Genomic DNA, 25,648 nt, shown 5'->3' on the forward strand with positions numbered 1-25,648 from the left:
GACATTTTCTAAATAATGTTGGACTCTTTCCTGAGGCCCCCTTGGCTAAGTTCCCTGGCCCCCAGGACGCCTGTGCTTCTGAGCAAGGCACTGCCCCCTGTTGGTCATGCTTGGTCTTTTCAGTGGCATCTTTAAGGGCACAAATTTTGCTCTACATTCCTTGGGCCTTGCAAAATTACCAGCAAATGCCTAGTTGTTCAATGAGTGTTCTGTTTAAGCAACAGATTAACAGTGACATTCTAACAACAGTGCCAGGCACTGTACTGTGCTCCTTCTATATAGAAGCTCTTCAGAGCACCCAGCTAATTAAGTGCTGTTATCCCTATTTCCCAGACCCGGACACTGAAACATAGAAAGTAACTTGCCTAAAGTCACACAGCTGGCAAATGGGAAAGGCAGATAAAGTGGTCTTATTCCAAAACCTGTGGCTTCTGCCTCTCATTTCAACTGTAACAGTATCTGTAGAAAGAGATCATCCTTTTCACAGCAACCAGTCTGGTCATTGGAAAGAATTGTAGAACTCAGCTGTTCTCTCTCTCAACATAGAAATTAAAACAGCAAAAATCACAGAAGCTGACTTGCTGGCATGTTCTGTTGTTCCACATGTAATTAAGATGGCTTTCTGGTGGAAGGTGGGAGGGACAAATAAAAGTCTTCAGGGCCACCTATCACAGCTGTTTGGGCACTCCATCCCAAGAAGTGAATATTTTCCTCAGAAAGATGTCTCAGTAATCATTCTCCCCAACTTTTTTTTTCAGGGTTCACTGTTTCCACTATCTCATCCCTCTTGCAAAGGAGGGAAACTATGCCATTGTCGCTAATGTGGAAAGCATGGATTATGACCCTCTGGTGGTGAAGCTCAACAAGGACATCAGCGCCATTGAGGAAGCCATGAGTGCCAGTCTTCAGCAGCACAAGTTCCAGTATATATTTGAAGGTCAGACATGGCCTCTGTTCTGGGAGTCTGGGAGGAAGGAAGGGTGACGGTTTGCCTGTATTATTGAAGTTCAAACCTTGTAGAACTTTTTCTTTTTGAATTAAAGCTCCAACACCCAGTCTTTCAGAGTAGAGCTAGGTAGACCGCAGTATGGCAGCCATCTGCTCCTGGTTCATAAAGAGATTTAATCCCAGATAAGGCAGATGGCAGCCCACTGCCTCCCTGACAGTTCACTCATGAGAGTTGGTAAATGTGCAGAGCAGGCCACAAATTAACTCAAGAGGAGCCCATAAAAGAAGGGAACCAGGAAGAGCGAACTCTGAAAGAATGAATGGTAGAAGAGGAAGTTCTCTCAGGGAATGCATTGTTATCTGAAAAGAATAGAAAGCTCTGATTAGCAGGATTTTAGAAAGGCCACATCCATGGATGCCTTCAGGCAGGAAGGGTGTGAAAGATCATGAGATCATCAAAAGACACTGGACTTCAACATTTGTGTCAGCCACACAAATTTTCAAGCAGAATTCTTCCCATAGGGCCCCTGTGAGGTCTCTGAGTACATTGCCCTCTCTCACATTTTGGTTTGTTTGTCTGTAGCCCTGGGTGCCGAAAGTATCATGGTGTGTCTCAGAATTTAATGAGTGCAGTTTAGACAACTGAGTAGAGACATTGTCCAGAGGATTGTGACAACTTGACTGTAGAAAGGCAATGTCACTGCAAGGCGTTTGTTTACATTATAAAACAGTATGTTCCAGCAAGTTTGGACAACCCTCCCCCCCCCCAAATTCTGTTTTCCCATTACATTTATATCAAAAAGAGGTAGATGTGTTCTGAAGAGATATAGGTCTACAGAACTGTACTGAAAAGGTGAGTGCCTTGGCTCTTGAAGGGGGGTAGGATTCATGTGGTGATGGCAGTGTCCTCTGAGGAAACCACATTTCCCCTCCTTTACAGTTCCATCCTCGCTCTTGATTGTGACTCTTCCAACCCATATGTAGCAACATGCACAGTTCCCAGAATTTTCCTCATTCTTTTGCCCAGACATGTCTTAACAGCTAATCCTGCTGAGCTCCAGCATTTTCTGGAAATGCAGGTGTATTTTTCTGACATAAAACAGATTTCAGCTAAGAAATTATAAAATGGAGACTTCCTGTTTAAAAAGTTAGGTGTTTTTTTTTTCCCTCTGCGATATAATTTTCAAATGGCATAATGTTGCGTCCGCCAAGTGAAAGCAGAAGTAGTTGTATTCTCAGTCTTCCTTGGTGTGGGGACAGGGAGGAGTATCCCAGACAATGTTTAGAGTTGATAAACTTAAGGAGACTGATTTTTAACTGGTTTTATTACAATAATTTATTATATATATTTGTTCTGCACATGTGTTTATTTAAAATAGGTATTATTTGATATTCTCTAGACAGTCCACCCCCTTCTTTGCCTGCCCCTGAACATTTTGACTTTTACCATAGAAGAACAAAACTGGATCCGCTGTTGAGGATCAGAGAGTCATGTCAGAACTTGACTTTCAGAGAGTTAAACATAGACTTTTCATATAAATAGACTGTCTAGATTCAAACATAAAATCACATGTAGTAGCACACAGAAGTGAGTTGTGGTCTTGAAGCAATGTTGGGTGAGTATAGTAGAAGCAAGAGAGAACACCTCAGCCTCTCCTTTCTGCTCTCCTCCTAATCAAGGGGAGTCTCTGAGGGAGCCATTGATTCAGAAGGGGCACCCTGGGCTCTGGAGTAGACCTTTGTCAACAGGAAGGAACCATGACCTTAGAGGAAAAACATAATGAAAATAGAATCCTGCTTGCACCTAGACAGAATAGCTTTGGTGTGCTGGAGGAGAGGTTGTAGTCAGGGAGTAAAGAAGGACAAGAAGTTGACCTGATTCCAAAAATAAACAATAGCCGCATGCTCCTCAGGAAGTGTGGAACCCACCTTCCTCAGCTTCACTACATGGGAGATCCTGAGTGGATTTCTCACTCCACTGATCCTCTGAGATCCAGAAATGACCATGGGTATCTTGTAGGGATTCCACTATTGACGGCCAGTCTGCCTGCCTTCCCAGACAGCTTCTGTCAACTTTCCTTCAGATCACTACCTTAACTTGCCCTCCGGAGTCAGTACTACAGTATGTTAGGATCCTCATTTCGTGTGTGTGTGTGTGTGTGTGTGTGTGTCTTAGAACAACTCAACATGATAAAAACCCTGCTTTGTGTTGGACAACATGTTTCACACATATATCCAACAGGCCAATTAATAAATGAATAGCAATTTCAAATACACAAAATGCAAACCTTTAACCTTTGGCCTTTTTAACCATCTCATGCAAACTAACTATAGTACAGTTAAGTAAATACACCCCCCCCCAAAAGAAATTACTGGAATGAACCCAATTTCTTAATGATTTATTTGTGCGAGTAGGCTCACAATCAACTTTTGAGCCAAAAATACACATCTTCTGTTTTGTGGGAGGAAGAGACCAGATAAATCATTGTATTTACATGTGTTCTTGTCTCCTCCAGAAGTATCGTACAGAAAAACCAGAGTTCTTATGTGCTGTAATAGTTCATGACAACCTGGTGTAATCACTAAACCCTGACTGAGTAGCTGCAGGTGTACTTGGCAATAGCTAGAGCTACGGATGTACCAACTTCTGTTGCCAGCAAAACAGCTGCCCATTGGTGACTGCACGGACCAGGCATAAAAACACTGAAATTATTGTAAGATCAGCTGATGTGGCTGCCAGAGAGATGTTTTCGTTGACTGTTTCAATGGAGGATTAGTAGAGAGAAATCCTGAGAACGTGTGTTCAGAATAATGCTAACCTAGCTTCTCTCTTCTCCCCTGCCTTGCGCTGGCCCCTCAGGACTGGGACACCTGATCTCCTGCATCCTCATTAATGGTGCACAGTACTTCAGGCGCATCAGTGAGTCTGGCATCAAGAAAATGTGCAGGAACATTTTTGTTCTTCAGCAGAATTTGACTAACATCACCATGTCCCGAGAGGCCGACCTGGACTTTGCAAGGTAGGAGGGGATTTGGGGATCAGATCTTTGTATCAAAGTCAAGAGCTCATTGCCCAGAAACTCATTCCTAAGAATGATTTGTAGGATCTGAATTAATATTTCAAAAAAGATGTTGCTAGGTTATACAGAAGATAATTCTATAAAATTATTTTATAAAACTCAAGGAAGGAGTTTTTCTTATTGTCTAACCTAAGTCCTGAATACAAGCTTAAGCAGCATTTTTCCTGATTATGAAGGTAGTATATGCTGATAGTATAAAATATGTAAGATAAAATACAGAAAAAAAAAATCTAAACATAACTTGTCACCTTCATCCTGAAACTGTAGAATGCTGTGCCCTGGTTTGTGTATATGTGAGTTTTCACACAAGATGTGATTTCTCTCAATGCAAAACTGGAAATAGGTTAATGTTTAATTTTCACTTCATTTCCTATGTAAAAAATATTCTTTGAAAAGGAGGTTTTCCCATGTCTAGTTATAGTACTTGAATATATCACTCTTAATGACTGAGCAAATATTCCATGGTACAAATGAAACATAATTATTTAATCATTTGCTCATTTTTTTTAACATTTGGATGTTTTCATTTCTTCCCCTGTATATTTACATGAATCTCTTTCCTTATCTCTTTTTCATCTCTCCCAGTTGAAACCCACTTCCTCCTCTTGCTTCTACTGAGCTGTTGGGATGGGCAGGAGGTAGAATTGTCCTGCTCTCCCCTCATGTGATTAAAGTTTCCTTTAAAAGTTCTGCTCCTTGTTCTTTTCTAGGTTGGCCGCTCAACTGTTTTTCTGACTTTTAATGTACCCTTATAAAATGCTTTTTCAAATTGGACAGTTAATTTTATGCTTTCTTCATGTGTTCTCAACACTCTCTCTACCTCAATGAAACCATCAAACCTTGGTACCTTGATGAAAGCCAAGTAGCGTAGCAGAAGACAGAGGGTGGTTTGTGTCTCACTGCTTTCTTGCTTTGTGTACCTTGTGAATCATTCCATACACTCATAGGAAATCTGTTGGTTTTAATCTAGAATGTTCCTGCCTAATATTTAATATTTTTGCATCTTTTTGTTTGGTTATGTGAGTCCTGGAGAAATTCAAGAACATCTGAAGCAATTCTTGAGCCATTTAAAGGGATGAAGAAATAGTTTATTACTTTGACAATTATCAAGACAGGGTCTCAGACCCTTTATTTTGAAATTGTCTGACCATATATCTTAATTTTAAGCTTTCCTCAACCCGTGAGCCCATTTGTCCCACTGCTCCCCTGTTCTCTGATTTCCCACCCCCTTGCTTCCCTCTTTTTCTTCTTCTATGGGTATGTGTTCATTAAATTCCCTCTTTTAGGCTACGTTTGGTAGAAAGCCTTCCTTGCTCAGATTAAGGAAACCAGGTGTGACTGAACGCTGCATTTATTTGGCCGCTCTTATGGGGAATGATCTCATTATCGAATTAGTCTATTCATAATAACATTGACAAGGGGAAGTTAAGAACATGGAGGCCTAAGGGATATAGAGAAGCATTACTAATTCTCTGAGGATGATAATTCCTAAATTCAATCATCCTCTTTTAAAATGATATTTTTAGCTGAAATAAGTAAATTAACAGTTTTTTGGCATGTGTTAAGGGGCCTTAGCACTCACTGAAAATACTGGCATCTGAATGATAATCTGAATAATGACTGCTGACTGGGCAGTATTGCAGTTGGCATCGGGGGCTGTGTGTCAACAGAGCATTTCGTTTCTTCAGGAAATAATTAAATGACAGCCAGTGCACGCCTTTCACATTTGGGTGAATGACGTCCAAGAAAGTGGGCATAAGCTGAAAGGTGACCACTCCAGAGAGGCTTCGCTATTGTTATTTGTCACTTTCTTCATATCAAATGGTTGTGAAAGGAGGAGATGGCCCACCATGCACAGAGGGCGATGGATGGCTCTGTCTTCCCAATCCTGGCCCAGAATACACCTTGCTAGATCAGTAGTAACCAGAAGCCAGGACTTTTCTACCTGTTTCCCCCCATACTCTAGACCATATAAATGTTCCTTAGCTTCATTAGATGAATGAATAGGTATCAAATCAAGGCTTCTTTTGGCATTGGTGAGAGATTTGGATAATGACAAAGGTAAGTCACTAGTGCCCTGAAACTTCTAACCATCTGACGTGGGTCAATTTCCTCATAGGCTTCTTAGAAACAGACCATCTCCCTTATCATTCTTTGTCAAGCAGAAAGTGTTCTAAAAAGGAATAATATAGCCCTACTATTTATAGTGACTTTCTCCCTAATTTTCTCTTACCGCTGTAATGCATACATATATATACACCAAGACATACTTTATAACCTTAGTTTCTCTTTGTTTGGTAGAACAGGTTTTGTGAAAGGGGCTCTGTCAACTCCACAGAATCCAAAGCTATGTAAAATAAATATAACAGCGATACCAAAATAGCCAGAAATAATAGACTGCAGCAGTGTGCCTCAGCATTCCTTAAGCAATGTCTAATCAAGCATGGGCAGCATCTGTATTTCCAGCAAATCTCTATAGGAATGTTATCTTCCAACACAGTAATTAATCACCAGTTGCCATGTGTCAGAAAACTTATTTAACTAGAAGTTGCAGGGTTCTTGGAGGTTTTTTGCTTCTTTACCCTTCCTGGCCAGTGAAAAATATCACACCCTCTCTGTAACAAACATATGAAGGACCTGGAGTGACCACATTTATGTTGATTCTTCTACTTGTGGTAGAGTTAAGTTGTCCATCCCTTTTTATCTAGACTGTAACTAGTCTCCAGTAGGCTAAATCTTGAACGGACAAAGGATCAAGCTAGCCTGTAGCTTCACCAGAATTACAGAGAGCCTGTCCATGTCATCACTACTGTGGTATTGACTCCTGACTCCACTAATTCTGGGCTTTGTCCTGGAAAATCAGTGTGGACTAACTAGAAGGTGGGAGAGCCTTATGAATGTGCTTCTAGTTCCTTTTATCAGAGATGTCCTAACTGAGCTATAATGTGCTTCCCCAGTACTGAGTCACTGAATCAACCCAGGAGTCCAGATGGCTTATAACTGGGGAAGGACTCTGACTGGGTGCTGCAGTGGGTTTGGCCACCTTCAGGGTTTAAGGAAACTGTTCAAAAAGAATATTGCAGATTTTCTCCTTAGTACACACCTCTGTCCCATCATTTTCTCTTTTGTGTCTATTTCTCCCAATACAGTGGCCTCTTCTGTCCCCTTTTCTCTCCTGCTGCCTCAGTTTCCTGATTTCCTCCTTGTAGAATTCATCTCTCCTTGACTTTTTCCCCCATTTTTTTTGGGGGGGGGGACTTGTATTATTGTTAAATCTGACAAAGATAAAGCTCAGATTCAGTAAGTGATAAGGGGAGAAGTTTTAACACATATGAAATCTTTGTCACCCTTTTCTGTTCATTTATTCATTCAACAATTACCACATTTGGTGCTTTCTCCCTGGTCCTGCCCACATTGTGGGGCAAAACAATCTAATATCTAAGTAGAAGCTGAAGGATGGCAGATGATGTGTGCTAAGGTAAAAAAATTAAATGTGGGAGGAGAATAGAGCGCCCAGGATATTGTGAAGATCACCCACCATTTTAGTGTTCATAGAAGCCCTTAGTGAAATGGTAACATTTGAGGAAAGACATGAAAGAAGAGTATGAGCAAGCCACGTGGCTAAACTCATATGGGAAGAGCATACCTGAAAAGGCCCCCCGGGAGGAAAGACCAGCGAGAGAGCATGCATGACGTTTGCAAACAGCAGAATACTCAGAATAACTGAGGCAACTGAGCAATTGGGGGGGGGGGGTTGTTAAGAGGTTCAATCTAAGTAACTGAGATATTAACTGTTCTAATGACACTGGCTTTTGTTCTGAACTAGAAAGCTAGTGGAGGGTTGGACAGAAGAATAGCATAACATGGCCTACATTGTAAAGAATCACTCTTATTGCTGTGTTGAAATTACATGATGTGGGTGATGGGGCATTTGCAGGCCAGTCACGGGTAAAAGCAGAATCTCTTAGAGGACTATTGCAGTAATAGTCCTCTAAAATAGAATAGTTATTCAAACCAAGATAGCAACAGTGGAAAAGATGAGATATGGTCAGATTAAAATAGATCTCAAAAGTCAAGCTAACAAGCTTTCTGAGGAATTGGAAGTGAACCAAAGACTCCAGGGCTTTTGTTCTGAACAATTCAAAGGATGAAGGTTTCATTTACTGAAAACCCCCAGACCTTCAGAGACAGGTCTAGTTTTGGGGGATAGAGGGCAAAAGGATAGCTAGAGAGGGAGGATATAAAGAGTTTAGATTTGAAATGCTTAATAGACGTCTCAATAGAAATAAAGAAGAGTCAGCTAGATGAATCTAGACTTCAGAAAAGAAGTCTTGGCTAGAAATAGGAGTTTTGGGAATTAACAACATGCAGACAGGGTTCAAAGTTGTGAAGAAGAGTGAGAGATCAGATCTCAAAGAGAGCATGCGTAGAAGAACAACAAGAAGCTGTCCAAAAGTTGGCCTTTGAGGATTCCATGATACTGGAGTTCTGAAGAACCAACAAAGGAACTTGGAAAGGAGTTTAGTCAGTGAAGAAGGAAGATAACTGGAAGAGGTTGAGTCTAACAAGTCAAGTGAAGAAAGTGTTTTAAGAGGAAGGTGTCTTCATCTATGTCAAACACTCAGAACAGAGAAGTGGCAGTTTGTGGTCTTCACAAGAGACTTGACAAGAAGTCAAATAGTCAGAACAGAGAAGTGGTCTTCACAAGAGGCTTAAGAAGAAGTCTTAACAAAATGTTTAGGTCTATATTGTTCCCTAAATAACTTATGTAGCTTAAGAAGAACAAACTTCAAACATATTTTGGAACAGATGTCATACTTCTCAATTCCCTGTAAGGGTCTGATGCATCTGGTCACACAGATGCCAACAGAGCACAGAAGCTAATAGACAGAGCCCCCAGTGACCAAAGTTGGAACATTTTAAGCAACAAACTAAATAAATAATAATAGTATATACCCCAAAGTATGAGATCAATATCCATGAATCCAAACTAGTAAAAGAAATGATTGAATACATTACTATGTGAGGAAGAAGAGACAAATCTCCTAAACAAGATTCAAAATACTCTGCCCTAAAGGAAGGGTACTTAACTCCCTGCATAAGTGTAGGTTGCCATAGTGACTTTCTGCCAAAGAGCACATGTAGGATAAAGCAGGAAGGAATCACTGATAGTGAAAAAATCTGACAGATAGTACTTGAATCAGATGGCCATGGTCAACATCAGGTACATAGATCACCTCAATAGCTGTGCCCTTGATATGAGGGGGTGAAATGACATTTTATTTCTGTGGCCTTCTTCCCCCAAAACCTTACATAACTCTTGCATAATCATATAAAAAATGGACAGATTTTGATAGCGGTGGATGCAACAAAATCCCTTATAATGTTTTTAAAACTGTCAAGATAATCAAATACAAGGAAAGTCTGAGAAGCTACCATAGCCAAGAGCGAAGACATGGCAGCTCCCTGTTCATGAGGGAGACCCAATAGGGTCCTGGAACATGTAGAGGAAAGACACTAGATGAAAATCAGTAAAATGTAAATGAATGACGTTAGTTATTAATGTTTCAATATTGATCCATAAGTTATGGTAAATATACCATACTAATGCAAGATATTAATAATAGGGAAACTGGGTGCTAATTTTTAGGAACTCTCTGTACTATCTTCTACTGTAATCTGAAATTATTGTTAAAAAAGAATAAAGTCTGTTAGTAAAAGTTAGGCAAAAAGGCTTGAGTAAGCATTCTTTGAAAGAAGGCCTATAGATGGCCAGTACATGTATGAAAAGAGGCTTAATACCTATTACTAGGAAATGTAAGTCAAAACCACAGTGAGAAGCTACATGATACCCACCATGATTGCTACTATCAAAAAGACAGTAATGGGAATCCCAGACATTGGTGGGATGGAAAATGGCATAGGTGCTTTGAGAAGCATTTCATCAGTTCCTCAGAATGTTAGGCAGTTACTATAAGACCTCCTAGATAGACTCTCAAAGGAAATGAAGACATGTCTACATTCACATGTCTACAGAAATGTTCATAGCAACATTATTCATAATGGCCCAAGGGTGGTAAGAACTCAAATAATTATCAAGGGATAAACAAAATGCAGGGAGTTCATAGAATGGCTATTTTTCAGCCTATAAAAGTACTGGTACATGATACAACATAGATGAACCTTGAACACATTATCATATATGAAAACAGTCATAGAAGACCATTGTGTGATTCCATTTATGTGATAGGTGAATTATACAGAAAGTAGCATCTGGTGGCTTATAGCTGAGGAGTTGGGAGGAAAGGAGAACAGGAGTTTCTTTGCAGGCCATGGAAATGCAGGTTTCCTTTTGAATTTGTGTTTTTGTGTTCTTTGGGTAGATAGATACCTGGGAGTGGGATTGCTGTGAGGTGGTACCTAACTGGGCCGCAGTGCTCTGAAACAAGATCCGCCTGCGGGCAGAGAAGGGATTAGTTTGATGGTGGGGGCGAGGGGGCAGTGGAGATCAGTGCACGTAGGAATGTGAGATCCTGGTGAGATTTCCCAGTGCATGTGTCCAATATGCAGTTAGGTGTGTCAGCTAGAGGCTTGGAAGTGAAACCTGAATCCTCTGGGGAATCATGGGCATAGAGCTGTTGAAACCCTTAGATAAAGTAAACACTGGAGACGCTGAGCATTCCCCTGGGGACCCCAACACATACAGGCCCTAAGAAGGAAGAGGGACCAGAACCCACTAGGGAAGGAGTTATCCCCTCGTGCAAGGGCTGGTGCCAGAGGACAAAGGCCAGACCAGACAAACAGCCTGTGAACTTGCAGTGTGCACTGAAACTCCCCTAAGTCTGCATAGCGCCTTTCCACCTTGTACATGAAAGCAACTTTCCATTTCAGCTTCTCCAACTCCTCTTTGAAGCAAGCTATTTAGATGCCTTCCTCCAGGTGACAGTGAGGGGCAAAGCCAACCTAGACACTAAATACATCGATCAAACCCCATTTTATCTCGGACTTGTGCCTTCTCTAAGGCCAGGAATGACATCTGGCACAGCTGAGAATGTTGAATTTCTTCCAGGAGAGCCATTTAGATAGACTTATTTCCTACCAACTTAATGTACCAGGATCAGCACTTAGGTTTTCCATGGAAAGGTTACAGGTTTTTCTATTTACAATGACCAGGGCCTAGTTTGATAGAGAGGGATTAGCAATGACATGCTGCCATCTGCTGGAAACACCCACAGACAGCTGGGTGACTGGTGGGCTCCCAAGCCCCTGTCAAGCTGATAAACCCAGAGTGGCACTGCCTCCGAAGCCGGCTTCAGCGGCGACTTGGCTGCAAACCTAAAGGCACCACCTCACAAATAAACTGTTCTTGGATTGCCTTGCTAAAACAGTTTTGTTTCTGAGAAACAAAATGTTTTCCACATCTTTTTTTTGTTTGTTTCCTGTACATGTTACCCCAGTTTTATTCTGCCACTGCTCTCACCTGGCTTCCCAATTCTGGGGTAACAGCCCTTTTCCAGTCACCTGTAATACTCCAGAACTTAGCTCGAGAATATTTTCCATGTGGATTTGTGATTGATTTTGTAGAAGAGATTAGTCTGCGAGTAAAAGTCTTTTAATGATAACCCCCTCAACATTCTGTTGTAGTGCTTAAATTTAACAGGGATCCCAAACTGGCTCTGACTTTTCTGGGGGGGCAGGGTACATTGGGAAGTAGGATGGAGTCCATAGCAGTTGCTACCTAGTAGAAGGAAATATGTCCTTTAACGTTTTATAATGCAACAAAAATGTGTACGACTCGACTTCTGAGGAGATGTTCTGTGGGCTTTTTTTTTAATGTATATGAAGTAGGTACCATCTTTTATAACAATAAGATGATTTCCAACTAATAGGCTAATCAGGGCTTGAAAGAAGGGGAGCATGCTTTCTGTTCTGCATCTCTTCCATAGAGCACCCTAGAACAATGAGTACTTCTCAAGACTATTGAGAAGATACCCTCAGATAAACCTCAATAGATATTTTTGTTTGGGTTCTCGTAAACATCTCTCACCTGCGAGGCTGTGAAGTTAAGACTTCCCTTGATTATATTCAGTGACCGTCATCATATCGTCGTCGGATCATGCCAGCACATCATTTAAGGGCCACGTGACCACTGGCTGGCAGTAGTAGTAGAATTGGAGTGATGCAGAGATTAGCATAGGTGGCAGGTGTTATTATTTCCAATAATGATCCCAAGTAATGGAAATCAGAAGTGACTTGTCTAAAATCTCTCATCAAATTGTGCTATTTATACAGCCCACATTACCCCTGTAGACGCCATAGTAAGGAAATTAAATTAATTCATCCAGGGAGGCCATTTTTCTGCCAGGAAAGGATTGCATTATACTAAAAAGACATTAAACTTGTTCTCGAACTAAGGCCCAAGAATGATCATTTACTGGGTCTATTAGAATCCTTGCTGAAATTCTTGAGGCTGGAAGTTGACCTTTCTTGTTTTCTAAATAAAGATACAGTATTAAATTGTGACGCATTAAAGCAGGAAGCAGGCTCAATGGCTGAGGCTGGAAAGACACAGCAGTCGCCCCTCACACCACCTCCAGGCCTTCTTCCCCCGAGCTTCCTTTGCCTGTTCTAGCCTTGCCCAGTCTCGCCTCCTGGTGTGCTCAGCAAAAGAGCCATCCCAGTGAATTCAGTGTCACCACTAGAAGTTCTTTTCCCTCTCTCCAGCCTTCCCTAACCTGTCTGGCCCGTGTAACTCTTTTTCAGCTTAACCCAATTATTATTTATTTGGGTTAACTTTTTTATGGAGATAACATGGGTTAAATGCCGTGTGATTTGATTTTTTTCTGAAAATCAATGTGTCATTCTATGGCGTGTTGTTCGTTTGTACCCATTGTTTAATATGTCACTGTGCTCATTTTTATTAGTGTATTTTCCCTCCCCACTTGGATAGTGATTTTTTCTAAGCAGGTATGCCCATCCCCATTTTATTGTGATATAATTTGTATACAGCACTGGGCAAATTTAAGACATATAGCATAATGACCTGACTCCCATCTGTTATGAAAAGATTACTAATTACGTTCTTGTGACTAGTTACCATGATTGTATTTTGTTTGTTTGGGTTTCTGGATATCTTTTTCCCCTTTATTTAATTCTCTCTAATTGTCAGAAATTTGAAGTAAGTTTGAATGCCATTTGGACTTCGAAGTATGTTTCATAAATATGAACATCTACATATATTCATGAGAGCATCCTAGTCTAAATACAATTAGGTTACCAAGAAGTAGTTTATATGACTTCTAGACTTTCAACTCCAAACTACTTTTACTAAAACAAGAAGAGCTTCTAGAAGACAAGTGACTTCCATGAACATCACCCAGAGGCCTAAATTAGTTACTTTCCCTGAGTGAGGATGATAATACATAACCATTCTAAGAGTAATCATTATTACTATTATTTAATTGAATTCAGGACATAACATGAATTGTAGGAACTGTTTTCTCCATGTGTGTTCACCAAATCCTTCTTTTTATGTAGCTGTTGTTACTGCATGTTCTAGATGAAAATAACCCACATTTAAAGAGGGTAAGAGCCAGTAAGAGCCAGTGTTCAAACCTTGCTCAGGCCAGCCCCACAGTCCCTGCATAGCCTTAACCCTGTAAATCAGAGCTACCGCCTTGGTAAATATTGGATTTCTACTTTGCTTTGTTTCATTAAAATATTTTTTTAAGATTTATTTATTTATGCATATAGAGCTGGGGTACAGGACAGAGGTGCAGGGGTGGTGAGAGGTTTAACCAGAGACAGCAGAGAGCAAAACAGGCAGACTGATGAAATGCACTGCTGTGGGAAACAGGAGAGGTCCGCTGCACCATGTGGGTCACCTCCAGGGCCAGGGATCAAACTTGCACTGAAGCAGCTGTGGCTAGTGTTCTAACCCACTGTGCCACCAGGGGGGACCCAAATATTTCTCTTTTTTCAATTAAGCTCTTTACTCTCAAATATTCCCTTTTCCTTGATTGTCTCCGGGTACATGTCCCCGTTGATTTCCAGTAACTCTGGCCTCTGACTGGTAACGAGCACATTCACTGTAGCAGGTCTGCAGACCGCCCCCCCCCCCCGACATGTGAGGCTCTCCTTGCTCAGTGCTCAGGTGCTGCATGTGGGCCCCCTGCCCACCTTCCCAGTGACTGGCCTGGAGCTGCTGGCTGGGCACTTTATCTCCAGTGCCAACTGGCATATGTGTCACACCCTGGAAAACTGTCATGACCCCAAATATAGACAACTGTCCTCTTAACAGGCGCCGGCACTTATCCAAGTAGTTCTCAAGGCTAGAGAGGGTAAGACATTCCCCGAGAAAGTGCTTTAAGTGGAATTCTTTAATTCCATCCATAAATATTATGATTTTGAAGAGTGAGGTGGCACTCTGGCACCTGCAATTTATTCTTATTTCTCTTTAAGCTTATATTTTTATTTTTTTCTCCATTGAAGTAATATTGCTTTAAAAGACCATATGTGGGGCCCTCCCTGTGGCTCAGTGGGTTAAAGCACAGCACTAAGAAGCTAAAGCCACTTCAGCATGAGTTCAATCCCCACCCCAAAGGTGACTCACATGGCGCTGCAGACCTCTCCTGACCTGCCCACTGCTCCCCTCAGGGCAGCATACTTCGTTGATCTGCCTGTTCTGCTCCCCACTCTGTCTCTGGTGAATCCTCTCACCGCTCCTGCACCTCTGGCCTGTACCCCAGCTCTGTACGCATAAATAAATAAATCTTTAAAAAAAAAAAAGACCATATGTGACTTAGGGGGGATAGATTCACCACTCCTCAGATGTATGTCACTGGATAGCCTCCACCATCACAACACCCACAGTCCTCTACTGCAGACCATGGGGCTCCCCATGTGACCTCGGTTCATTCAACCAGGGCCCAGGGGATCCTGACACAAGTAGTTGTTGGACAGCTGTTGGCCTCAGCTCCCCTTTGATACTCATGCGATATCCCAGCCTTTTTCTCTCAGCCTTAGTCTCCTTTAAATGCCCCCAGTCTTTTTTGTCCTCCTGCTGCCCGGCACAGGAAGTAAAAATAACCTGAAAGCACTTATCTGAATTAAGTTGGCGCTTCATTAAAACTATCCCTCCAGGCACTTACACTGATTATTTCACATCAGAGTCAGAGTGTGTTCTTGGAAGTCTGAGGTGAACTCAGTGCCATTTCATTTATCTTGGTGGTGGCTGGGAAACTACTTCAAACCATGATCATGGCATAAATTTGGGCCACTCGCTTCAGGTCTCATAGGTGAAGCGTCCTCATCTATAAAAATTTGGTTTGACTAGGTCAGAATCTGGGGTCTCTCTCAGGTAGGACTCATCCTGAGTTCCATAGTATAGAACCAGGGATGAGGGTCAGAGGCCTGAAGCTCCACCTTGACCCCCTAGCTCTCAGAGAGAGTATCATGAGCGACTTCTCCAAGGAAGGAAATTAACTTCAATCTCGTTCCAGAAAGATACTAAAGGTTTCTAAAAGGTACAGTACTTAATAGGCACTTTTTTTTTTTATTTGTTGGTTGGACAAACGATTACAGAGGTTGAAGGTAGGACAGAAGGGAAGGGAAGGGAGGGAGGACTGTGTCTTTCATAATCAATGTGGAAGTGTGGCTGCTGGTTGCTTTTGCTCACTGAATGCACTAGAAAGTAAGACAGGCAGGTAGAGATAGAGCTGGCTACTGCTTTTGCATAACCTATAAAGGTCTTATGAGGCTCTGAACAGTCATTCAAAAAATAAACATGTAGGTACTCAAAAATATAAATGTCACAGCTGCTGTAACTCTCATCGCCTCTGCTGTGCCGTGCTTTTCCAGCTGATGGAAAGGTTTTATTCAGATCAGCCATTTCCCGCTTTCCTGGAGGCGGTCTTACTCTTTGTGTTCTAACCTTTAAAGGTATGGGTTCGCTTGGCGCTGTAATGATTTCCATTGCCCGGCCACCACATGTTTAAGTTTCTCCAAAGCATTGCGCACCTTCTCAGTTTGTCAGTTGGGGATGGAGTCCAAGATGCAGAAAACCAAGTGATAGAGTGCGGTGAGGGTGGGCAGGAGAGACAAGCTCTTCTGCAGCCTGGTGGGGCAGGAGTAAGTCAAGGGACTCAAGGTCACAGCTGGCCTTGCCACCCAGCTCATTCTCCTTTAGGCAGTATGTTTCACAAAGACGCAGATTAAACGTTTTGGGGTGCTGGGGACAGGAGGGAGAGAGACAGTGGTGATTTCTAGCGGCTGGAGCATTTTATTGACAACATTAAAGGCTGTGTGATATATTCGACCAGAAATTAATTACAGCCCTGTTCCCCCATTTCTCCCTTAGGTGACAGTCTTCTATTGCTGCATGCTGCTGTGGAAGTAATAATAGGTTGCAAATGTTTGTGAAAAACATAAAGTAATTACTTGCTGTGGTAAATCAGTCATTGGATGGTTCAGCTTCTCTGTGTTCCATGTGTGTGGCAGTTGGTCTGTTTCTTTTGTTAACCTTAATTACATAGCATAGGAGAATTTTTTAGATTTCAGTTTTTAGACATTTTGCTTTACTTCATTTCTTGGTTTCAGAGTTCTCCAGGGATGGAAGGATTGAAATGATAATGGCACATAACTAACATTTGAACAAGGGAAGCATATGTCTGCCAGGGAACTGATTGCCTTAGTTAAGTTTGGTAGCTATTGGCAATCAGCTATTTGCCAGTTCCTCTAATGAGCCTTAAATATTTACTGTTTATTGTGCAGAGGGGAAGAATGTGCTCTCGGGCATTTTGAGGCTTCTTCTGACCAATGGCATATGTTTAAATTACGGGCCTTGAAGCTAGAGAGCCTCTAATAACTCCTTTGTCCTCTTTTAAATAAAAAATAAAATGTACTTTTTCAGTAAAACCTAGGGTCTCTTTCTTTCCATAGTCCTCTACAGAGCTGTGTGGATGCTGGGGACCTCTGTGTTAACTCGCCTATAGGGTGAGGAGGAAGTTTCCTTTTGGCGGCCATTTTAAGAGAGATACTCCAGGCAGATACAGTGGTGGGGGTTATATCCAGGACAGTGTGACATAGTACCCCGCGTGGGTATCCTGCTGTTGACAACAAGGCTGACTCATCCCCCAAACAGGGCCTCTACATGTGTACATTTTTCAGTTCATATAATTATTACTGAGACTTTATGGTCTGTCTAATCTGTCTTGTCCATTCTTGGATCTGTGAGCCATTGCAAATCCTTACTTCAAAGTTTTCCTTAATCTTCTCCATCAAGTGCTCACTCTTTTAGAACGATAAGTTAGTTTCCCCCTTTCCAGTATTAATCTGTCTTTGAACCATTGTTTATATTTAGAAACAAAGAAAAAACAGTAAAACTGGTTATCAATAATTATTCTATATAGAGAGGCATGCTAACTAGAAATTCATACTTATCGTGCTTTCTTTCATTGCAGTCATAACTGGGGTTCACGATGTCTACCCGACTTTATTCTCAAAGAATGCCACTGCATTGCATTTTGTATCGCTTTAGTATGATATGTATTTACTGTGTTCTGTCTTTTTAAAAGTGGATAACTCTTTGAGAGTTCAGTATCAGCCAGAATATATGATTCATTTTCTTTTCAGGCTGCCATCTGGAGTCTGTATACCTCTAGAATGCTCTCATAACTTTTCATTTTCCACATATAAGGAAGATTAAGCAACAAGTTGCTTAAAGTATTTTTGTATTTTTTATTACTGCTAATAGCTACTACATATTGAGTACATATTTTGTGCAAATACTCTACTTATATGATTTCCCATATTATCTCATTTAGCCCTTACAACAATGTTGCATGCTTAGGCATTAGCTTTTTTTATTTTACAAATGGAAAAATTGAGTCTCTGAAGGATTAAGTAGCCTGAGGTTTACACAACCAGTAAGTAGTAAGACCATGACTCCAATCAAGTCGATGTGCATTTTAGCTATTTGCTATGTGGCTATGACAGTGTCATACATTACTATTTCAAGAAGCTATACTATGGCCTCAGTGTTTTTACAGATGCTATCAAATGATCGTGATGGGATATTTAAAAACAGGACAACAATTTCTTATCTTCCCTGAGAGAAGCTGATAAGAAATGTTTTGAATCAAAAAAGACCAAAAAGATTAGGAGAAAAGATTTCAGCACAGCTTCAAAGGTCCAGCTGGGAATTGCCATAGCTCTTATGGGCCTGAGAGAGCCAGGGATTGGTGTTGGGCTTCAGAGAAAACAGGCCTGGTAGGAGCATTAGAGGGTGTCCAGGTTTGGAGGTGTTAGAGGGTGTCCTGTCTAGGTTAGGAAGAAAGGCGGGCCAGACAACACAGGGAGACTGATGAAATTGTCTTAATGTAGCTTTTAAGAAGCTACTGTATTTTTTCCAAATGAATTTCATATACTTCTTTTTTTTAAAGTAAGAATGTCTTTTTTATCTTTTAATAGGAAACCCAGTTATTTTAAAGGAAAAAAAAAAAGGAGTGATATAGTTGACAGTTGTCTGTTTTTGTTTTTGTTTTCTACCATGCTCTTATATCTCTGTGTTTAGGGGATTCCCCCCAATCTGGTCTTGGACGGAGGCAGAGCTCACCTGCCATTATAAAAACAGAGTCCAGGCTTCCTTCTTGTCTGGGACCAATCTGGGTGATTCAGACACCCTGCCCCTGCCCTCATCAGGGAGCCAACTAGAATCCTGTGCCCTGGAAGCAGCGGCAGCAATGACCCAGCTGCCCGGGACAGTGGCAGTGCAGTGGTGTGGCACAGCCAACATCCAGTTCTGCTGGCACAAGGCGAAGCGTGGTGTTTTGTGTTTAGCAGCAACAGCAGTGGTATTTTCATGAAACTGCTTTTGAAGAGTGATTCTGGAGTGATCTTGGCCATGATCCCAGCTGCCACCTTGCTTTGTTTATTCTCCTTCACTTTGCTAATTCTTCTGTCCTCCTGGCTCCCATCTGAATTCTCCAGAATCTTTTCAGTGATCTCTGCATCTCAGAACCTTGACCATGACAGACAGACAGACAGAGCACCATGTAGTAGAAGTGTCCATGTTAGCTTCTAATTTTTTCAGTCCTCAGCAAATCTAAGCTTTGCAATATGGCTTCTTATTAAAGTTTTGATCTACATCTTGGTCAATTATATAGAACACTTTAACAGCTCTGTCCAGAATTTTAATTTGTTAAAGAGAAAGCCGAGTGAACTAAACTGCATGCCCTTAAGCATTTCCTTATGTGTGGGAAACTTTAATTATTGGATCTACACATTTGTTTCCATTATCTATTGCAATATAATAAATCATCCCAAACTTAGTACCTAGGACAGCAACCTTTATATTGGTTTTCTCCATGAAGCAGACTGATGGCTTTACTGTGTAGTTCTTCTGCTGGACTGTCTGGGATTCCTCACCAGACTATCATCTGAAGACAGCTGGAGCCGGAACATCCCAGATGACTTGTCTATACACCTGGGGACTTGGTGGGCTAGGTGGAAGGGTGGACTCTGCTGGGGTGACTGGTCTCTCTCGCTGACTCTCTTACCCTTGCGCTCTCTCCATGTAGCTGCAGAGATCCCCCTTGCACATAATTTTCCATGTGGTTTCTCCTTAGGATAATCATACATCATATAGGGTGAAAGTAGAACTGCTATGCATTGTAAAGGCCCAGGCCTCAGACTGGCACGGTGTCACCTCTGCCACATTTTACTAATTAAATCAAGTCACTGAACTGGTCCACATGTGTTTTAGCAGGGACTCCACTAAGGCACATTAACAGGTGGCATGGGTCCCTAGAGGCTGTCTTTGGACAGCCTTTGTTCAGTTAACACTGTATGTAAACTTCAGGCCCTAGCTGAGATACCCTGTACATGGTACAGCAGGCATCCAATGTATTTGCCAGGATTACTTCTGTTGCAGGCAGCGAAAGTGAAACCCAACTTAGCTTAAGCCAAAGAGGAAGTTCATTGACCCATGAAACTAGAATATTCAAAGGGTGCTTCATTTTTGACTTGGTCCCAGGATTCATTCCATTTCACCAGGACTTAGTCTTTTTATCCCCTCACATTCTTGCCCTGTTTATATCTGCCTGCCTTCATTAGCCTAGCCTGTCTGCCCACCTGGAGACACAGTAGCCCCAAATTTAGCTCCTACTCACAAGGCTTAGAGGATCTTAAAGGAAGAGTGACCCTCTCCTATCCAGAGCCATCCACCAAGTCTCCTGGAGCAAATCTGAGGGACCCTGCCCACTGCCAAGCCAGTCGCTGTGGCCAAGAGCAATGGAGCATTCTGATTGGGTAATTCAGGTCACATGTTCACATCTATTGTGGAAGGTTGATTAGTCCAACCTGTACCTCATAGAACATGTTCCAGAGAAAAGGGAAGGTTCTGTTACCAAAAGAAGCAAGGCCAATGCTGGCTAAACATGAGGTAACCAGTACACACAGTAGCGCTTTGCTAAATGAGTAAAATCTCACGTATTAGTGAGTGACACAGCCAGTAAAATACTGAGTTTACTATGCATTAAAGAAGATAGACATTTTTTCAAAGTATTTCATGCAAAGGTACTTTATGGAAAGATGATGGGAAAAGTTAGAGGTTTGCTGAAGCATTGTTCAGAGTGGAATGAAAAATGTTTAAAAGAAACTCTTCTGAGGAAGAGTTTCTTTTAACCCTGGATATGACAATGGGTACCTTAAGTATTTAAGGGATGCATGTAAAAATAAAACTTCCAAAGAGAGTGATACCAAAGGAAAAGAAAAGCCTTTTTTAGATAAATACTCATTTTTGGTCCTCTGTCACTTAGATTAACAACAGCTTCTGAAATTACCAGCAACAACATAATCTACAATTCTCTAGTTACAATTCTCCTGTGGAGCTGAAGTTAACCCGTCACCACCTCACCATCCCTCACTCCCTCCCTCCCTCCATGAGACAGGGATGCAAATATGAAGAGAGAAGTGGGAAAATGTGAGCTAGCTAAACTCCTTTCCAGCTTCTGTGAGATTGGTGAAATGAGGAAGACAGCAGCAGGGGACAGGGAGAAGTTTTAAACTTGATAAGCAGAGTCCTGATTAGCTCTGAGATTACTTAGATCATTTTGTCATCACAGAGATTTAGAAACTCTTTTTTGAGATGGAACCTCTGAGATAACGTCATCTGGTCTCCTTACAGCCAGGACACTGTCTCAGAGATGTGGACTGCCCGGCCAGTGAATGATCCTGATCAGACCAGATTCCCTAACCCTTCACCCAGGACTTCCTCCTGGATAGGATGCCTCCCACATCTGCTCTTAGAAGCTCTCACCCATTGACAGCCCCATGGGATACAGGGCACTGACAGGCACGCTGGGGAGAAGGAAATCTTGTGATTTCACCACCCTCCCAGTTTCCCACTCAACCCCAACGGCATGATGTTAACTCCAACCCCATGACTCTGGCCTTAAGAAGAGCACAGTATTGCTGCCAGATGCTTCTTTATAAACAGAAATTACTATGTGATAATCGTGATGACTTCAGTTGATTATCTTCACATTCTCAGGTCCTTGTTATAAGTAAATACAGAAAGATGATTCGTGCTCTTAGCTTTTGATATCAATAGTGCCGTGTTCTCTCTTTGCTATAAAGATCTGCTCACATCAATATGTATCTCTTGTCTTAAGAAAATTAGACTAAAAATGATAGCACAATTAATTACACTGCTATATTCTACTAAACTTTTAAATCAAAACAGAACAGAAGCGCTGTAAGCGGGAGACACTGGCAAGTGCCCCTCCCCCTCCAGAGCAGGTCACATCTCTGGCCGGGGCACCTGGCAGGGAGGTTCACCGGGGTGGAGGGGGCCAGGGCTCCCGCTGCCCCCAGCAGCTTCTGTGGAGTTGTCTGAGCTTGGAAGGTCAATGGTATCACACACTTATCAGGTGCTGGGGCCAGTCTCGTCTTCTGCCTCCCTGCAGATTTCTCCACAGGGCATGTGGGTCTGTTGCTGAGTCCCACAATTCACCATGATGATGATGTTGGTAGAAATGTGCCCTTAGAGTACCAACTAGTCAGGCAAGTTCTATGCTGAGGTCACTGCAATTGGCACTGCGGTCAGTTACACAAAACCTTCAAGTTCTTACTTTCTTCCCGTGAGCAATTTGGTCTCAGCGAACAAGGAGCAAGGTGGACTCAATGCACAAAAAGGGATTCGGTCTCATTTAGACACCTGACGTGTGCCTGGAAAGAACACCTCAGCTGCGCAAACATACGAAGCGTGCAAGCGAAGAGCCCCTCACGTGGCTTTCTGGGCAGTGAGGAAGAAGCGAGGTTCAGCAAAAGTGTCCAGCATGATGCCGCCTGGTGGCTCACTCTAACTGTGGCAAGGCAAACAACCCTGTCTGCGCCAAGACAGGCTCACCCGCTAGGTGAGCTCTCTTTCCTTGAGGGACACCATCTTTGCTGGATGTCGCTCTTATCTGTAGGTGCTTCTGTTAAGCGCTGTCTCACTTTCGGACTGACTCAGCGGTCCCTTTAAGAGTCTCTTCTCAGACTCATAAATGTCTTTAGAACCATCTGCCACTAGAGCTTCTTAGTGCTGATCCCTTTCATGAGAGACACCTTGTCCACACACAAAAGCATGTTGTTTCTACTGCTTCACATCTGCAACATTTCCTAGAGAGGTCAGGGCTTGAGGTGATTACTCCACTCATCCATCAAATAGCAACCAAGTAGATGAGAGCTCAGCCATCCCTGAGCCTCAGAACGAAGACACAGCTTGAGCTTGGGCACAGTGCATCCAGGCAGGCTCAGAGGTGAGCAGCCCAGTGGAATGTGAATTTAGAGGGACAGGATTAAAATGAGAAAGGATGTGGAAAGCTCCCAAGATCCACCCCTACAGAGATGCACACAAATGTTTACAGCAACATTCTTCATAAGAAACCAAAGGTGGGTGGGAGTGGGGAGTGAACCAAAGGTGGGACAACCCCATGTCCACCCCCGGAAGAGTGGACCGACACTGCGCGTTGACCACGGCTGACCACAGAAGTTTAGCCATTCAGTGGATTGAAGTTCTGACACAGGCGCCAACGTGAAAGAACCCTGTAGACAGGAATCTAAGTGAAAGAAACCAGACACAAAAGGCCACAGATATCTGATTCTGTTTGCTCTGCAATCCAACAAAGGTCCCTCCGTAGAGTCGGAGTGTAGGTACTTGACTGCTCAGGCTGGGTGAGGAGTAAAGGGACAGTGCAGTGAAACCTCCCCCCCCCCCCTTTTGGTAGAAATTTTCTAAAGCTGACCGGTGTTGTGTCATTTAATTGTGTGCTTTGAATGGGTGAATGACCTGGTGTGTGAATTACATATCTCAATACCTTTATTGGGACTACTGGTAGACAATGACAGGGAGTTACTATCTCTCCCTCTTGCTCACCCCACCCCCACCCACCCCCAACTTCCTTCTTAATCTCCATCTCCCCCTCCTAGTGCTTTCTCAAAGGGAAAAACTTTCTATGATGGAGGAAAAATTTGCACAAAGTCAGTAATATTGCTTCCAGAGGTGGGAGATGCTTTTAGTGATCCTAGTGATTTTTCTTTTAAAGATTTATTTATTTAGACATACAGAACTGGGGTACAGGCCAGAGATGCAGGGGCAGTGAGAGGATTCACCTGAGACAGAGTGGGGAGCAGAACAGGCCGACTGCGAAGTACACTGCTGAGGGGAGCAGTGGGTGGGTCAGGAGTGGTCTGCCGCGCCATGTGGTCACCTCCGGGGCGGGGATCGAACTCATGCTGATGTGGCTTTAGCTTCTTAGTGCCGTGCTTTAACCTGCTGCGCCACCAGGGAGGGTCTGGTCCTAGTGATTTCTAAACTTACTACGCAACTAATGAGGACTGAAGAACTTCCAGCTAGAGAAGGAACAGATTATACTTGAGAGGGTAGAGCCAAGTATTACCAGTTCAAAATCTGGCACATACTTCCATCCCAGCTAAAGACTTTCTTATTTTAGAGAAGCAGCTAGACTGTAACAAGCTACTGAAAAAAATGCCATGCCAGTGTTCAAGTAGATCCATCTAGTGAAGAAAAAGAAACTTCTGCACAAATGAATCTAAGACCCCATTATTCAAGCCATTAAGTTAAAGAAGGGTAAGAGGATTCTTTCCATTCACAATGAAGCATTTTCTTTTGTAAACTTTCACTTGCTTCGGAATCACTTGGTTCCGATCATTTTAATAAGCAGGCATGGTTTATTTACAAAGTCATGTTTCAAAATCCTAAATGTCTGAGCTCCCTGGAAACCCAGACTCTCTGGGAATCTAAACGCTGACGCTTTATTGCCACCTGATGACAACAAAAGGTAGAGCTCTTCAAGAAACACTCACCTTTCTAGAAACACATCAGCACGTAGTGGGCAGGTGGAAATGCAGGCCCCGTGGTTCAGAGACCATGGCATGCGCTCTCTACAAGGTCCTCTCTCCGGGCCTTAGGAAGAGGGCCCTGTCTTCTGAGCTGTGTTACCTGGAAGGCAACAGTCTACGTGATGAAAGGTCTTCAGCATGTTCTGTTATTGTTAGGCACGTGACGCCTGAAGTCTGTCACCACTTTCTCCTGTGGCTGCTGTCGTGTCCAGTGGCGGCTGCGCTGGTGTCTGTGGCAGCTGCCGGCCTGTTCGCACTGTAGCTGCTGTCATCACCGTCACACTCAAGCTGTTGCCCTGTCACCGTCTTCCTGCTGCTAATGGGGCTGATTGGCACCTCTCCAAACCTCATCAAGGTGCCGAAGCTGCTCACCACCCCAAGCTCAGCGCCATCTGACACCCCTGACTGCCACTGCTTGTTACCACCCTCAAAGCGGTGAAGCCAGCTGGGGCCAGGCGCACCCTGAGCAGCATGGCCTCCAGGGTGAAGGGAGTGAGGTGGTACCTCGCTCCCTGTGGAAGCTGCTGGGCCTTGCAGTGGGGCTGGACCTGGGGTGCCAAGGATTCTGGCTTACAAGGGTCAGCACATACACGCCCACCATCTCTCGTCTCTTTCTGCTTCTGAAAATGGAAGCACTTTGGGAACTCGTCTGTCTGCGCACACACCATGGGCTATTCTGGCAGCTTCCTCCTCACCTTGTTTCTGCTCACACTCTACAACAACAGTCTCTGCTCCTTCCTGGCCATACAGGGTGTCATTGCCACCCAAAGAAGCTATTCTTAAGTGCTGTGCATCACCTATTATTTTTAACTAAGCTTGTGAAGTTGAAATAATATGCTGAGTTCTGGATATAGGCCCCTGTAAGGTGTTTTCATGGAGAAACCAAAAGGAATAAACCCACAACCAAGAAAGAATGAGATTTACCTATGAATGAAAGATGTCTGGGTTCTGGAAAGTAAGAAGGAGGGCCAGAGTGAATGGGTAAACCAGGGACAACTGGAATGTGCACTGAGCACTTTGGAGAAGTTCCAGACACATAATCAGCAGTTCTAGAAAATGTGAGCCTGCCAAAGAGACTGAAAGTCGGGGTTAATGACAGTGTCGTGGATGTGGGAATAGACAGCGCAGTGTCATTTAAGTCACCCCTCCAAAATGCTGGCTTCCAGAACCCGTTCCTGAAAGAGCCATCTTGGGAAACACTTAAGGAAAACCAA

The 25,648-nt window shown here is 42.8% G+C and overlaps 1 protein-coding gene across 1 annotated transcript in view; it reads left to right on the forward strand.

Annotated features, from left to right (window-relative positions):
* Positions 1-25,648, forward strand: part of EXOC4 (exocyst complex component 4) — a 648,177-nt gene that overhangs the window by 594,396 nt on the left and 28,133 nt on the right. The window contains exons 16-17 of the mRNA XM_004677057.2: positions 759-937; positions 3,809-3,968. Of these exons, the coding sequence (XP_004677114.1) occupies positions 759-937; positions 3,809-3,968 (339 nt within the window). The remainder of the gene's footprint in view (positions 1-758; positions 938-3,808; positions 3,969-25,648) is intronic.

Source organism: Condylura cristata, unplaced genomic scaffold (assembly GCF_000260355.1).
Source record: "Condylura cristata isolate star-nosed mole 26May11 unplaced genomic scaffold, ConCri1.0 scaffold00005, whole genome shotgun sequence".
NCBI classification, from domain to species: Eukaryota; Metazoa; Chordata; class Mammalia; order Eulipotyphla; family Talpidae; genus Condylura; species Condylura cristata.